This window comes from Populus nigra, chromosome 1 (assembly GCF_951802175.1).
Source record: "Populus nigra chromosome 1, ddPopNigr1.1, whole genome shotgun sequence".
NCBI classification, from domain to species: domain Eukaryota; kingdom Viridiplantae; phylum Streptophyta; class Magnoliopsida; order Malpighiales; family Salicaceae; genus Populus; species Populus nigra.
Genome location: NC_084852.1, coordinates 38,303,432 through 38,320,318, shown reverse-complemented (window position 1 = coordinate 38,320,318; position 16,887 = coordinate 38,303,432). Strand labels below are relative to the sequence as shown.

The 16,887-nt window shown below is 32.9% G+C and overlaps 2 protein-coding genes and 1 long non-coding RNA gene across 5 annotated transcripts; 2 read left to right on the top strand and 1 right to left on the bottom strand.

Moving 5' to 3' along the window:
• The first annotated feature begins 562 nt into the window (after positions 1 to 562).
• Positions 563 to 1,302, top strand: LOC133696791 (uncharacterized). The gene is made up of 2 exons (XR_009842746.1): positions 563 to 701; positions 820 to 1,302. It is a non-coding gene; the product is annotated as an uncharacterized LOC133696791 (long non-coding RNA).
• Positions 1,303 to 3,428: 2,126 nt separating this feature from the next.
• On the top strand, positions 3,429 to 6,208 carry LOC133696777 (transcription factor bHLH71-like). Of its 3 annotated transcripts, XR_009842745.1 has the most exons (4): positions 3,433 to 4,206; positions 4,796 to 5,215; positions 5,764 to 5,953; positions 6,046 to 6,208. XR_009842745.1 is itself a non-coding variant. In XM_062119060.1 (3 exons), exons 1-3 carry the CDS (start codon positions 3,811 to 3,813, stop codon positions 5,857 to 5,859), a joined length of 912 nt encoding a protein of 303 aa, XP_061975044.1. In that variant the 5' UTR covers positions 3,433 to 3,810; the 3' UTR covers positions 5,860 to 6,208. The 3 variants fall into 3 exon arrangements, 1 of the variants encoding a protein (XP_061975044.1); XR_009842744.1 differs by having other exon boundaries at positions 3,429 to 4,206; positions 4,796 to 5,639; positions 5,764 to 6,208; XM_062119060.1 differs by having other exon boundaries at positions 5,764 to 6,208.
• Positions 6,209 to 8,856: 2,648 nt separating this feature from the next.
• On the bottom strand, positions 8,857 to 10,762 carry LOC133693093 (E3 ubiquitin-protein ligase Os04g0590900-like). The gene is made up of 2 exons (XM_062114219.1): positions 10,407 to 10,762; positions 8,857 to 10,280 (listed from the first exon to the last, which is right to left on the bottom strand). The coding sequence occupies exon 2, from the start codon at positions 10,143 to 10,145 to the stop codon at positions 9,039 to 9,041; it is 1,107 nt and encodes a 368-aa protein (XP_061970203.1). The 5' UTR covers positions 10,146 to 10,280; positions 10,407 to 10,762; the 3' UTR covers positions 8,857 to 9,038.
• Between the last annotated feature and the right edge of the window lie 6,125 nt (positions 10,763 to 16,887).

Sequence of the window (16,887 nt, the reverse complement as noted above, 5' to 3'; positions counted from 1 at the left end):
AATTGCTTTTCCTGGAGATGTGTTATAATTGCTTTCACTGAAGATTGATGAGTCATGGATTAAATGAGTACCTCCTTTCTAACAAAAAGGGAACAGATATCTTGAGAAAAAATAAGGAGGGAATATATAGTGTACTTGGTAAGGATAATTTCATCTGTTATGTTATTGAAATGGAACACTTGTAGCATAGAAATATTCTCTTAATTTGTATTTTTGCCTTCCATTTCTTCTCCTCTAATGCATGATTCCTCCAAGGACCTTTATGAAGTAGTGCGATATCTGTTCATTTTAGGAACGATAAGCTGCATTTACAACTCTGGTTATGCTACTTATTTGATCCATGATCTTTGATCTGCAAGTATCCAGATTTTGCCTTGTAATCACTCAAATCTTTTTTACTTTAAAACCATTAGAAAAGCCCCCTGTTTTTTTTTTTTGCCTATGTAGTTGCATCAAAAAGTCAATTCACGCCCCATATAATGATTTTGATCGATTGCATCCAAAACTGCCTATATTTGGATCAGTTCGCCCCCCCTAACTGATCAAATGCCTTGAATTCAACAATAAATCCACTGATAAAAGATGTTGAAAAGAGAGGAAAAGAGGTATTGTTAAATTGAATTCATATGTCTTGCATGTGATCTTAAATTTGGCAGCGCAATCTGGCTTATGTTACCCTGGTGTTGGCTGAAATCTTTCAGGTGATTCCCATGTTATTCCTTTTTTTTTATTTTAACTATATTTAAAATTCAATTCCGCATTTATTTTATATAATTGTTAGTTTAGGTTTCATGATGCAATTTCAAGCATTGTTTGCAGAAAGGATGATGTGTTCTCTGGTTAAAGAATTACTCATTCATGTGCGTGTTTGTTGCTAATATTTGATGCGGCTCCTATCTCCATACAAGACTTGAGTTGGCACTACAGTGGGAGTGGGTGCTGTTCGATTATGCTATCGCATACCAGTGGGCTCATTTCTTCTGGTAAACGGAAGATTCTGTACTGAATTTGATGCTCTGAAAAGCTTTCCTTTTAATCTTCCCACCCACCCACCCACTCCCAGGTGAGCTTGCATGAATGATTTGCTGAGTTTTCTTGTTCTTACATTGCCAGCAAACTTGCTTACTGGCTGGTGAACTTGTATGTGGATGCTCTGTTTACCCCATCACTCTCAGCCCTACTTTCTTGCTTATGCTTATTGTGTATCTAATCATAACTGGCATTGCTGATTTTTATAGTGTTAAATTGAAAATTTTGGTAGAGCGGCTTTGGTTTCTGTATAGAAACGACATTTTGGTTTAAGGCCTTGGGTTGCGGCAAAGTATTTCGCAGCTAGAGCAAATTCTCATCTGTACACCAAAATTGCAATTCATACCATCTATTTTTTATATGCAAAGGATGTTGATAGTTTATGCCATTGCCGACATCACATATTTGATCAAGGTAATAGAACTAATTGTCATGGTGGCAAATAAGAATAGGCACCGGCATTGACAAGCACTCACAATAGTTTGCTACATATTAATCATTTCCCTATTGCCATATGCTTTTTATGATAGACAAAGCATACAACTTTTACTGTTGATGGCATGATCTTTTTACATGTCTTTTCTGTATGGAAATATAGATCCTTTCCTTGAATTGTGTAAATCTTGAACAGTATGAGACGAGACGAAAAACTTCAAAAACAGTATAGCTAATAAGAATTAGGGGAAAAAAGGTAGATGAAAACGGAGCTGAAAGTTAAGTTTGGACGATTGCTAGGATATTGCACTTTGGAAGTTGATGGTCACATGGATTCTCTGCAGAGCCTGACATTTTGGACCATGGTCCAAGGTCAGACCATCCTAACATTGGTCCTCATCACAAGATAAGGCTACAGTTCCCACTGATCGTAATCTCTGGATCGCTTTCAGATATGCATTATCCCCTGTACGTATATTTCTACATGGATCGATATTTGAACATCTGTAAAAGAGACCAAACAAATTATGTGTTGGATGTAGAGATGCAAATAGATGGACTTGTCCAGTGACATGTCTTCAAAGTCTTGAATCTCCAGAAAGTAGCTCTTAGACTTTACTAATAAAGCTAGTTATGAGTGGAGATTTTTTTTTTCTTTCCCTTTGATGGATGGGAAAGGTTGATTTGCAATGGATGCATTTGTGTGTATGCGATACAGGCATGTCGAGACTTGCGGCAGAATTTAGATGACTGCTTAATATGCAAATCCAAGTTGTGGCTGTGGGACATGCTGACTGCAATCGTGGTTCCTAGAGAGATAGTATAATAATTAAACCTGGTTAGGGTAAAATAACTAGATTGGTGGGTTTGGATTTAGAAGACGAGGGATGTTTACTACCGCAGGGCTCAAAGCACAGTTAGCCTTGTTGAACTAACAATATTTGACTGAAAAAAGTGCATCTGTTAGTTGTGAATTGTGACCCATGGCCATTGAAGTGTTTATTATGGACAGTTCAGCGAGTTTCGCCAAAATGTGTTTGTATTTTCTAGTCTTGATCTCAATTATTGATGGGGGCAATCTTGGGTTGGAATAATTATTTGAGTTGCTGCGGTAGTACAGGTAGAATATCAATTGTGTTATGGAAAGACTGCGATCCCTGCAATCTTTTCTGCTGGATATCTAAGGTTGCTGGGAGGGAGTAGACTGAATTTGAATGCGAAGAACCACCACCTAATGACCCTAGGCAAGCTAGCACATGCTTTAACTCGTACATGAAGCTTTAACTCGAGATAAGGCCATAAAACGTACCGATGGATATTTCTTAAGAAAAGAGGGAGAAATTACTGGCAATTGAGCCAATGATATTGGGATATAATATAAAAAAAGAGATCCTCTAAATTCAAATGTTGCATAACTGTACTCTTAAAGCTTTAGCAAGCAAATCCTTTACACGAGATGAGGGAACGAGCTAAAGGCTTTGGAGAATTTGAATGACAAGCTGTACATAGTGACCGAGTTTGCTCCAAGTATTGACCATTAACAAGCTGTTAATGACCCCTATTGTCTGTGACTGCAGATCATGGTGCTTAGTGTTCTATCATCATCAAGGCACGTTATTTTCACATATAAATATGATAGTAGTCACTATCACATATACAGCCACCGGCCACTGGATTTGGCAAGCTGCATGATGAACGGCCCAGATAACAGATATTATCATTTTGCACACTAGAGACAAACCTTGAGTGGCATCTATGGTAAGCTATGGGTTTTGAAGCACACAGGTTATAAAATCCTTGTAATTCATGTATCTAAATAATCTCTCCATTTTCGTGAGAGAATCTACGGTACGCGAGCCAGTCATTTTCCGCAAAATCCAACACAGATTTGAATGTGAGGGGTAGCTTTTACACAGCTGCTTATGTTGTTTGTATGCATATTTCTACATAGATTTGGGTCCCCCCCTCCCCCTCCCACCCCTTTCCTCTCTTCTCTCACCTGTGCAGAAACATTGCCAGCAGTGTTGATAGCACCTATGACTATCCGGAAGGTTACTGAAACACAAATGAAAGAGAGAGCTCCTCACTTTTTGCAAGCAGAAAGGCAAAACAACTTTTTTCTGCCCCTCTCACGGGCACCATATCTTTCTCTTTCTCTAGATTACCCTCCCAGCATAAATTTACCTCTTCACCAATTTACCCCTTCCCCAGTGTACAGAACACATGCTTCTGTATATAAAAGTTTGAAGAGTAAGGGGTGGTTGTTATTATAATGCAACATTGAGTTATTTAAGTTCCATTTAGAGAGGTGAAGATAGTTAAATTTAGCTGACAGTTCGAAGGGAAATGGCACTAGAAGCACTATCTTCTAGTGAGTTCCTGAACTTCATAATCTATGACACTATTCCTTCAACTCCATATAACTGCCATGACTCCCTAGAGACAGCAGGTTTCTTGTTAGAGAATTTAAAACCTCAAGACCATGGTGTTTCTGTAAATAGCTCTTCACTAATGACTCAACAAAGATGTTCTATGGGACGAGAAGCCACCAATAGGGGGCAGAATTTATTAGCTGTGCAAGGAAAAAAGAAAAGAAGAAGAAAGCCAAGAGTTTGTAAGAACAGAGAAGAAGCTGAGACACAAAGGATGACACACATTGCTGTTGAGAGGAATCGGAGGAAACTGATGAACGGGTATCTTGCCGTTTTGAGATCTCTCATGCCTGAATCTTATGTTCAAAGGGTTTGTTTCCAATTGTTTCTTATAACTAATATCTGTTCTCTTGCATGCTCTTTTCCTATAATGCCAGCAACATTTAAGTAATTGGTGATCATTAATCATGGAGAAGTTCTACTGATTGTTGTTTTTGCCAACTTTTTGTAGTAGAATTCGGTAAGTCTCCTAGTGGACAGTTGGCAAATGAGCATTCAGACATTAAAAGAACTTATTGTGAAATAGGAGTAAGCAAATTAGTTCGTCATCTAAAGAGGCCTAGTTGAAAAGTTTTTGCAGCTTAGAGTCTCTACATATCTCATACTCAAGCATGTATACATTCCATAACGCAGTCACGTGAAGCTGAAAATCTTGGTTCCACCACTCTAATTTGCTCATTCTTTTGCATAATTCCTCTATTTTCACGTGAGAATAAGCAATAATATTAGAGTCTAGAGCAATCGTTCAAGTGTGGTGCTGCTGGTGATTAATCTCAATTAATGTGATATTCAAGGTTAAACTTTGCGATTATCTCAATCATCATGCGTGTTAATTATATATGACTTCCTACCTACCTGCATGTGCTAATTACGTTCGTTAAACCTTTCTTAAAGTGCAGGGTGACCAGGCTTCTATAGTGGGTGGTGCCATAGAGTTCGTGAAGGAGTTAGAGCACCTTCTGCAATCCTTTGAAGCCAGAAAGCTCAAACTACATCAAGGACTAACAGGACCTGATTATGACATTGAAGATGCTACTGCAACCTCAGAGTTTCCACCACCACCCTTCGCACAGTTTTTTGTGTATCCTCAATACACTTGGTCTCAAATCCCTAACAAGTTTACGTCAAAAACCAAAGCATCCATAGCCGATATTGAGGTCAGTTTGATTGAAACCCATGCAAATCTGCGGATTCTCTCAAGAAGAAGCCCCAGACAACTTTCAAAGCTAGTTGCTGGATTTCAAACACTTTACCTCGCTGTCCTTCACATCAATGTGACCACCATGGACCCCTTGGTTCTATACTCAATCAGTGCCAAGGTATGTACAATGAATATATGTTGTGCTATTGTTTGCATAAGGTTGCACACTTGTGTTTCTCTTCATTTTACTTTAATTTGGACCCTGACACAAAAGAAAAGTAAATTCCGAACCCTACTCTTATATTGTTTATGTAACTTTGGGTGCCATCTCTATCAATAATATTTGTATTGTAAGGATGTTTTCTCATATTTTAGAAAAATGCAGTCACTTGATTGATTAAATACTACGGGACATGTTACACGGGTCATGTATTTCGTTCAGAAAGCATGAATAGCACTGAATAGCACTATAATTATGCAACTAGTATATGCTCCTAACAAATGACCCCACAATAATGAGATCGATGGCGAGGAAATCTGTCGCCATTTTATAAGCAATGGCCTTCAATTATAGCCATACGGGCCAGGGGGGAATGGGCAGGGTGAGTAAAGACGACACTTTCTTGTATTTTTGGTGTTTTCTAAGTTCAGAAACTCATGTCCATTTGCCTAGAATTGCAGAAAAAGAAGCAGTTTTGGACTAAAATCTGAACATGCTTGATGCAGCTTGAAGAAGGATGCGAACTCACCTCGGTAGATGACATCGCAGGAGCAGTCCACCACATGCTTCGAATAATTGAGGAAGAAACTGCCCTGTGTTGATCAGTCAAGTCATTTATCTATCCAAAATGCCCATTGGTGGACGACAAAATCACCATAATGCCACCCACTTTTGTCTCTTGTGATGAAGTTCCAGGTCTTCCTTCTGGGGCTTTTCAGTGCATCTTCAGTGTAGTTGGACACTTGTGCTTCGTGAGTTGTAATGTTTTTTTTTTGTTTTTTTAACAGTCCATGAGGGCTAAAACTTTAAAAAGTGTATTTTCAAACAGAAAGGAAAATGGAAGGAGAGAGATAATGGGATTTGAGAGTCTTGCCATGTTTGCAACTATCTGGCATGTGAAGGTATCTGTTTCAAGGACTGAAAATGCGAAGCATATGACTCTTTTCTTTCTTTCTTTCTTTCTTTAACCACGATTTTAGGTTATTTTGTAAATTAATTTAAGTAATTTTTTATTTTTGGTTCAAATAAACGTTATTTTATTGGACATGACTTTTGACTTAAGTTAAAATTTATATTTTTTAATTTGTGGATTATAATTTATACTAAATTTCTTGTTAAAATTATTTATGAAAATTAAATCTTAAATTATGATTTTAAATAAAAAAATCATAATTTAAAAGTCATGTCAAGTAAACTCTTGTTTTGTAAATAAATAACTAGACCATCAAAGCAAATTTTGTTTTGTTTGTTTCTTGGATATTAGTTTTCCTTTTTCCTCATTAATCATGGAATTTAAATATATTTTAATAAAATTAATAAAATTAATTGTTATTCCAATTAATTCTAAGCCCCATTGTTCACACTCTAAATTGAAATTGCTACAATGCAAGTTAATCTAACGATTGAGTGCTCGTTGTTTTTGTTATTTATTATTATTATTGCATATATTTATTTTTGGTTTGGTTTGATTTTTATAAAAAGAAATAATCAAAACTGGTTTTTTTTAATAAAATAAAAACCAGTTCAAAACCGACTGGTTTCAGTTCGGTTCGGTTATTTTGGGGAAAAAACCGGTTCAAATCGGTTTGGCTCGGTTTTTCCAGTTTGACTCGGTTTTGTTTCCATTTTTTTTTAGTTTGGGTTCAATTCGGTTTTTTCAGTTTTAGGCTTATAAAACTGAAATCGAACCGGTCGGTTTTTTAAAAATTTTAATCGGGTTTTTTTTACGGTTCGATTTTTTTGGTTATTTTTTTCGGGTTTTCTCAGTTTAATTGGTTTTTTTTTTGTTTTTTTGCTCACCCCTAATTCTAGTATAGAAACTCTAATTTCATTTGTAATGTGTAGAAAAGCAAAAGGATTGCCTTGTTAACTTATAGTTATAAAACTCTACCCAGTAATTGATCCGGTAAAATGATCTGGTTATAGGTTTGATGGGTCAACTCGAGTCAATTCAGATCAACTCGGATTTGATTGTGTTTCTAAATCACTAATACTTCTGATTTTGATTTCCATAGTTGACAATCTTTTGTTATGAAGATCTTATACATAGGAGATCTTAAAACTACTACTTTGCTTCATTCATGAATATTATTAATACATTATTAATGGTAATGATGAAATGTTTAACTTTTTTTTTTTGTTAATTAATTGGTTCGTTCGGGTTACAGGTTGACACATTAGGTCGACCGGATTTAATTATTTTTTTGTTTTTATTAGTCTTTAATCTTACTCAAATTAGTCTACTTACCGAGTTAACCTTTCCGGTCAGATCGAATTTAATAACCATGTATTACCTAGCATAAATTCTCCTATAAACAACAAAATTGTGTGTGTGTTCCACGGCCACCTCGACTTAGAGAAGATAAAGGCATTGTATATACGCTCTAACTACTAATATAAGGCCCATTCCAGGCCCCATCTTTTCCAATATTTCTTTTCAGTTACAGAAAGGGAAACCCCATCGGCAGTGAAGCTACAGAGGCCGAGCTGCATTACAGACCATACGTAGGACCGAATGGAAAGCCCACTAGATCCAACGAAGGAACTAAAAAAGACCAGCTATGATCTTATCAAGAAGCTCCTTCCATGCCCCCTCCCCCGTCCCATCTGATTTACATGGGTACGGCAATTTAATTTGAAATTAATGGAAATTAATTTGATGCGACTTGGAAAGATAAGTGTTTTTTGTATTTTATGGACAATAGATAAATTGTAGTTAATATTAAATTTGACTTGAAATTGATTGATTCTAACCTAAAATATATATTTATATTATATAAATATTTTTGTAGAATACTTAGATTATTTTTAATACAATATAATATATATATACCTTCATATTAATATAAAATAAATAAATATAAATAATATTTATTATTTTATTATATATTATATACGTACATACTTTTTATATATTAATTATTTTATTTATTATTAATTAATAAATAATAATAGATAATGACCACTACCTTTTGTCATCCCTAGATTTACAGCAACCTCATCAGAACCCTAGCTCAGGCACTAAAAATATCGGCAAGGTTTCTGTTCTGCTTTTTTTTTTATCTCTCTTATAATCTCACCCTGAATTATAAATTAATTTTAAGAGAATGGTTATTTTTTAAAAATTTAAAATGTTTTTTTTTAAATTATTTTTTTATATTTTTAATTATTTTAATACGTTGATCTCAAAAATAATTTTTAAAACATAAAAAATTATTATTTTGATGGGAGAACATCTTATTGTTACACCTTCGTCAAAATATTCCATTTTTCTCCCAAGCCAATACTATTTTATTAAATAAATCTTACATATAATGAATAAGTGATTGCTATTGTTTCAATTAAATTGGCGATGCTGAGAGAATCTGGGAGGAGAAGAAAATTTTCTAGCAGCCCCTGCTACACGTGGCAGCCTTTCAAGCTGCCATGTATTGAGTTGCATTAAATATTATTAAAAAAACTCAAGAGTCACAGTTCTGCTTGATGCAAAAGATTGCAAAAGGTAAGCCGGGGGAATGGGAACTCTGTGTTACCAAATAGATGATGAAAACATCTGTATATCCCTCATGCAGAACAAACAAAATGCTGACAGAACAAAATTTGCAAGAAACATTGATATCCCTCATCAATTTTATATATAGAGGAACACAATTCTCACACTTACATAACTTTATCATAAAATTGATTAATGGAAAATATGACCGTCGATAATTCTTGTATTTCTTCATCATTCTACTAACAATTTCCTCTCTAAAAAAAATAATAATCGGAGTTTCTCCGTTTAAACAGGACTAGTGGCGTCACGTACTCTTCCATGGCCGGTGGGAAAGAATCTTCCGCTTGAAAATGATCTCTTCATGGTAACGGGATTAAGCACACAATGCAAGACTCTTCTTCTGTTGCTAGACGTGAATTTGCTGTCTTCTGCTGAATGTTTTGATGATCCAACATCTCCTGAACAGTCTTCTACTCGAACAACTCCATCCTGATTCATGCGTAAAATATCAGCGACAGAAGCATGGCTTTGACATGGATGATCCATTGAAACTGATCTCCTAATGCGTTGATACCCATCAATATCTCGCATCTCAATTATGGTATCTCTCTCTTCCAAGTTTCCCAAATCACTAAATACGCGCCACGGAGTCTTTGGATCCCCAGCAGGATTCTGCACCACTTGCTCATCTCTAGCAACCCTTTCCGTGCCTGGTGTAGCTGCCACATTGTCGTTGGATCGTTGGCTATTTTGCCAAGATTCATTGCCTTGAGGAGTTTCAGCCACTGGAGGAGGCAATTGAGGCGGGGAAGCACTGAAGAAAACAATGTTGGCACGACACAATGGGCAATTCGAGTGAGAGCGGAGCCATGTATCAATGCAAGGAACATGGAAAGCATGGCTGCACTTCGGCAAAAGCCTTATGCTCTCATCTTCTTGAAACTCGCTGAGACAAACTGAGCAATCTGTCCCGTCAATCAAACCATCTCCCCTTTTGTACTTGCATACTGTGATGGACCTTATAAGAGCCTCATCTAAGCCAGTGGTTGCAGCATGCCAAGGCTCATGGAGAGAGGGGTTGTGATCTCCCTCAAATTCCTCATTTTGGCCATGGTTTTGATCCCTTCTCCTTGCTGGATCATTGTTTCCACAGTATTTAGATATTATGGTGTAGTAAATTACTAAAAGGAAAGCACTGAGCAGTATGCCTATAATGGCAATGACAAGGGGAGAGATTTTTGGACTTGAATTGTCATCAAGGAATTCAAGGGGAGGTGGAGGAGGGAAAATGATGTAGCACCATTGTGGGCAGTATAAGCTACAAAATCCTTGAGAACAGTCTTTATTGTTCCCGTATGGAATCCAAGTTTTTGGGGTGCCGAGTGATGCCATCACAAGCCTTACAAACTATAGGATTTTAATCTATTAGCTGTTCTGACATGATGCACACATTCTAAAGTGAGAAGCAAATCATTTGGACCATTTGTACTAGTCCAAACAAAAAAACCTGAAAAACTCTTTTCACGACTGGGTGGAAGAAACAGTGAAACAATAAAATTATGGTAAGAATTGATTTGAAAATAATGTCATAAAACCCACGATATTGAGATGCTCTGAGAAAGAAAAGGAAAAGAAAAATTATATAGAGATTACCTTAGAAGTGTATTTGGACAAGATGGCTGGAGAGTTTCTTATTTGTAAATGATGAGATGCATATCAGCAAAATATCATGAACTGATGTTGTATTATCTATCTAGGTGAGGAGAAGACAGAACAACAAGAACAGAGAGAGTTCGAGTAATAAGATTTGAAGAGACCACAGAGGAGAAGCCTGGAATTTGGAAGGGGAAGGGCTTACATGGAAAGCAAAGTAAAGGGTGTTGATTAGAATTCATTCTTTCCTTTCTCTTCTTTTCCTTGTTCATCGCCTTTTCTTTTCTTTGCTATCTCTTTTTTTGTGGGGGAGATAATGGTTTGTTGACTAAGGAGGTGATGCTGGTTGGGGAATTCATTAAAGTAATCAATGCTTTTATTATTGTTCAAGACAGGTGCAGCAGGGATGAGCATGTAGCATGGAAAATCCTGTGTGAAATCTCATTTCCAATATTTAGTTTAAGTAAAAAAATAATAATAATAAAATTTTAAGATATAATTTATATTATTTTTTAATATCTATTTTAAATAAAAAAATTAAACTTAAATCTTATAGATTTATAATATTTTATGTTTAATTTTTATTAAATAAATAAAAATTAAAATATTGACTCTAGATCATCAAAATATTGATATTATATTAAAAAACCGTTTTAATTTCATAACTTAAATTACTAACAAAATATAGGTAAAATTCTATTCAAAGTAAGTAGCCAACAATTAATTTCCACTACCTTACTAAATAGGCTACCAAATCTGGGACACACGTCCAGTACAGCTTGTGAATTTTGCCAGTAAAGTTTAGTCCCATCGTTTCTCTTTCCCTCCTTGCAGGTGGCACACAACAAGGCCACAGAGAATTTCTCACAATGCAAGCTGATAGGATATTGCAATCACTATAATCCTTTTTCTGTTTCCTTTTTTTTCCCCTTTCTTGTCCTATGGATTTAGAAAATTGAGCTTACTTGGAGAGGTGAAACGATTTGTAGTGTACTAGTGTGGGCAGGCTTTCCCTTGGCGAGACATGAAAGAGGGAAAGGGGCATAATTCAAGAGAATAGAATCTTTGTGGGGAGACCGAGACATGATTTTCCAATACACTGTAATGCTCCATTGTCTACTCTCAGAGCATCAAAGTGCTGCTTTGTGGACCCAAGCAAATGGTCTTTGAATTCCACTTGAGATGAGCATATATTCTCCCACCTGACTCGAGACCAACGTCTTTTTTCTTTTACAGTTCAACCGAGGTGACAAAGGCTTTCAGCAATAGCCAGGTCTAAGAAATCACAAGACAAGATTCAGCAACTAGTGCCTGTTGAGACTTGAGACACAGATTCATCGGCCATTTCTTCAAAAAGTACCAAGAAATCACTGTAAACTAACATGAAATTCAGTCCGTTCCTTGAGATAAAATCTCAGGGTAAAGATGCAGCAAATACTACTAGATATGCCATTGCATCAGCTCAGTTTCACGTCAGTCGAACAAACTTTAATGAGTCATGTGTGAGAACCAAGAGCTCTCTTTCTCTCTAACCAAGCAACCACCCCATAACCTAGGTGGACCTTTTCTCTTCTTTTCAATACTTTCACTTTCTCAGCGGTCTACGCAGTAACCTTCTCCAAAGTCACACCCTTAATGACCTATAATTTACCCTATATACTTGCATGCTAATATTAGATTCTTAATCATCACAGCTAATTTTCAGTTTTCTATAAAGCTTCACACACACACACACATATCGTAACTTCCCATGATGTCCATGAGCAATCAGAAACAAGCAAACAAATGTGGCTTCAGTGTCCTGTTTTCACTTTTGTAATAACAAAATGCTATGGAAAATGAAACCATCTCCTCTTTCTCTCCTCAACGTGTTCTGGATCATCAAGTGATCAACACAAAAATAAATCATGATGCTGACTAGGATCAAGATGGCATTGAACATCTCTAACCGGTAACCAACGCAAACAAGGAATGATATTATTTAAATTGAAATTTTGAGCTTAGAAAAGATCATCATTGAAGTTGACTGAAAAGGTTTTTAAAGAGTCGTCTGTGAACCAAGCACTCTCCCTGACCTACCACCAGCCAACAACCCTGAACTTAATGGACTGCTTTTCGCTTCTTTATCACATTCTCAGTAATCTCTCCCTCTCCACAGCCACTCCATCTCTTCAACTTTAGTGGCCCATAATAGTCTTTAATTAATGCTTCAGACTACTCAAATTAAGACTGGATTATCTTGATCAATGTAGTCGTACATGAAGTTCGTAACGGGCCTCAAGTAAATATCCCATGATGCCCACAAGCCAACAACTAGAAGATATATACCTCCTCAGATGTTGATTTTATCTCTCAACCATTTATTATCATCATTTTTTTTTCTTTGATGTGCCCTGATCTTCAAGTAAACAACGAAAATTAGCTACCAACTGCATCAAGATAAGCTTGAACCTCTACTGCGTGAAGTCCATCTTGAGATGGAGCACAAGATTCCAAATCAACTTGACGAAAAAGAAAATGATTTTAAAATATTAATAATATTAAAATCATAGTGTAAATAGAATCAGAAGGATGTAAATGATCATAACAGATATGAAACCATAACAAGAACGATTCTTGCATATTATCATACCAAGAAAAGGTTCGATTGTCTTTTTGTTATATCATATAGCTTATAAAAATCAGATGAATAAAGCATAATCATGAAAGTCTGTTGACTTTGCAGCCTAGAACCGAATAACAGAGAAGGCTATGAAGCAATCAACTCCCATAGGAACACTGATTCAAATGCAAACAAATAATGACAGTAATCTCAAGCTCCGGTGCAGTCAGAATCCAATCACAGCAAGTTAGCAGCAAAGGATGACATGGTTAAAACTTAAAAGCAAATGCTTGACAACAGCAGGAAACCCATAACAACACTCCTAGTAGCCAGGAGTTATATGTATGCCCTACGGACATACTTTATCAAGTATGAATTGTTGAAACAGCTTTTACCAGCCCATCATCAAATCTTTCTCCTTTTCCTTTTTCTTGTTAAAATTCTAAACTACGACCTAAGCTAATCACACCCCTACCTTTTAAAACTCTATATATATATATAGGTTTTCTGTTGTGTTCTTTTTATTAATTAAGAGTATTATATATAATAGTGTGTGTATAAGAACCAAAAAAAATAAATTTAGAAGTAGGTTAAAGTTGGGAGTATGGTTGTAATTGCTTTTCAAAGTGTTTTTCATTCAGAAAAGCATGTTGATAATGTTTTTTTGTTTTTTAAAAATTATTTTTGAAATTATCAATACATTAAGATGATTTAAAAACATAAAAAATATATTAATTTAAAATAAAAAAATTTTAATTTTTTTAAAAGTACTTTTTAAACGCATTGCCAAATGCCCATTCAAAATAGATCACTTAAATATGTAATTTCTAAATTTACAAGAACAAAAAAAAAAATTAAGCTCACTCTCGATTAATTGAAGAGTACAATTCACCCCTAATATTTTATGATTTTAAATTTTATTGTTTTTATTTAATATGCTACCAAAGAGTTTAGTGTGTTTTTTTTAATAATTCTTAAGAATTTTTACAAATTTATAAAAAATAGTTTCTAATTACTGAAATTTAGTAGTTAAGAACTAGAAATTTTTTTGGAGAGCGAAAAATTTGTATAGTTTGGTTCTAAATGTTTCAATACACTAATATTAATTGATTTTTATATAGAATTTGAATATGTATAAGGTGTTTCATAAAGAACTTGATTTCTATATGAAATTGACTTATTTACTTGATAATGATTTTCTACAGATAGCTGTAGTTAATAATTTTTGATAACTTCATTGTAATTATACTTATAATAATACTTTAGTTGAAATTTTTTTAAAAAATTATTAGCCTTTTCATATTAAATTTCATAAAGTTATTATTTTTAGACCATAATTATCATATGATGTAATTATTTTTGGTATTCAATTATTAAAAATAGATATTTTGTAAGTAAAACAGCATGCTGAAATAACACATTTATGGTGTTAGGTGATTCTTGAAAGGTGTTTTAAGGTCATTTAAGCTAGTAATATATTTAAGTTTTGATTAAATTATAAATTAAAAACAAACTTATGTATTACATTGAGTATTAGTGAATATATAATTTATGGTGATTGTTATTGCTAGGTTGTCTCTAAGTTAATCTTGGATTTGTACATCAAATAAGGAATTTGTTATTTATATGGTTAGTTATTTTGAGTTGGAAAATATATATTATGTACTAAATGAGTTTTTTTATTAAAATATTTATTTTTTTATGAATTAAATAGATCATGCATGATAAATGATTTGTAAATAATGGAAGTGTTTTGTAAGAGTATGTATATGATTTTAAAAGTGTTTTAAATATGTTTTGTTTTTGTGAACCCATTTGTGAATTGAATATGAATTTGATTGACTAAGCTTTGAACTCGATCTTTGAAGGTAAAACATTAGCACTTCTAATTTATAAACATATTTATTTAGAATTTGATGTCTAGTTATAGGGTGATTAGAGTAAATATAGTTTTTTAACTTTAAATATAAATATACAATCAATGTTTGGGTTCAAAATGATTGGTTTGAATTATTTAATAAATGATTTTATAAGTTTGCTTTTGGTCTTCTAAAACCTTAAAAGTACTTAGGTTTTGCTATATTAAATGAATTGATTGTAAACTATATATATTAGTAAGTTTTGGTATGCTTGATTTTGCTAAGAAGATGAACTATTATTTATTAAGTGTGTGACACTCACCCTTACTCCCTGTTCATCTTCTTTATTTTTTTTCCAGATGATTTGGAGAAAATTTAGAATATCAAGTGGATTGTTCAAAATTTTAATTTATAGTTGATTTATAGACTTGAATGTTTCAATAATATATCAATTTATGATCTTAAACTTGTAATATATTTGATTTTATTTGACTTTAAAGTTATGTTATTTGATGTGAGAAGATTTATATTGGGTTTAATTAATTAATTATTCAAGATATATTTTTTTAACATATTGTTATTTTTAGTATAATTTCTTAATTAGAGTTAAGATATACATAAATGCATGAAGAAGAGATCATTTGTGTGTTAGAGCCCATTTATTTTTATGTTTCAAATGCCCTTTTGAGAAAATTAAAATTTTTTAATTTTTTTCTTTGCTTCAATTTTTTATATGTGTTTTCAGATGGTTTTGATGTACTAATATCAATAATAAATTTAAAATATATATATATTATTTTGATGTACTAATAAATTTATGATCTTAAACTTGTAATATATTTGATTTTATTTGACTTTAAAGTTATGTTATTTGATGTGAGAAGATTTATATTGGGTTTAATTAATTAATTATTCAAGATATATTTTTTTAACATATTGTTATTTTTAGTATAATTTCTTAATTAGAGTTAAGATATACATAAATGCATGAAGAAGAGATCATTTGTGTGTTAGAGCCCATTTATTTTTATGTTTCAAATGCCCTTTTGAGAAAATTAAAATTTTTTAATTTTTTTCTTTGCTTCAATTTTTTATATGTGTTTTCAGATGGTTTTGATGTACTAATATCAATAATAAATTTAAAATATATATATATTATTTTGATGTACTAATAAATTTATGATCTTAAACTTGTAATATATTTGATTTTATTTGACTTTAAAGTTATGTTATTTGATGTGAGAAGATTTATATTGGGTTTAATTAATTAATTATTCAAGATATATTTTTTTAACATATTGTTATTTTTAGTATAATTTCTTAATTAGAGTTAAGATATACATAAATGCATGAAGAAGAGATCATTTGTGTGTTAGAGCCCATTTATTTTTATGTTTCAAATGCCCTTTTGAGAAAATTAAAATTTTTTAATTTTTTTCTTTGCTTCAATTTTTTATATGTGTTTTCAGATGGTTTTGATGTACTAATATCAATAATAAATTTAAAATATATATATATATTATTTTGATGTACTAATAAATTTATGATCTTAAACTTGTAATATATTTGATTTTATTTGACTTTAAAGTTATGTTATTTGATGTGAGAAGATTTATATTGGGTTTAATTAATTAATTATTCAAGATATATTTTTTTAACATATTGTTATTTTTAGTATAATTTCTTAATTAGAGTTAAGATATACATAAATGCATGAAGAAGAGATCATTTGTGTGTTAGAGCCCATTTATTTTTATGTTTCAAATGCCCTTTTGAGAAAATTAAAATTTTTTAATTTTTTTCTTTGCTTCAATTTTTTATATGTGTTTTCAAATGGTTTTGATGTACTAATATCAATAATAAATTTAAAATATATATATATATATATATTATTTTGATATATTATTAAATAAAAAATACTTTAAAAAATAATTGTTATTCTAATACTAAATAGAATTTTAATAATAATAGGCTTCAAGACCTCAAAAGAAAGCTCCAGCTTGCAAAGACAAGCATTCTT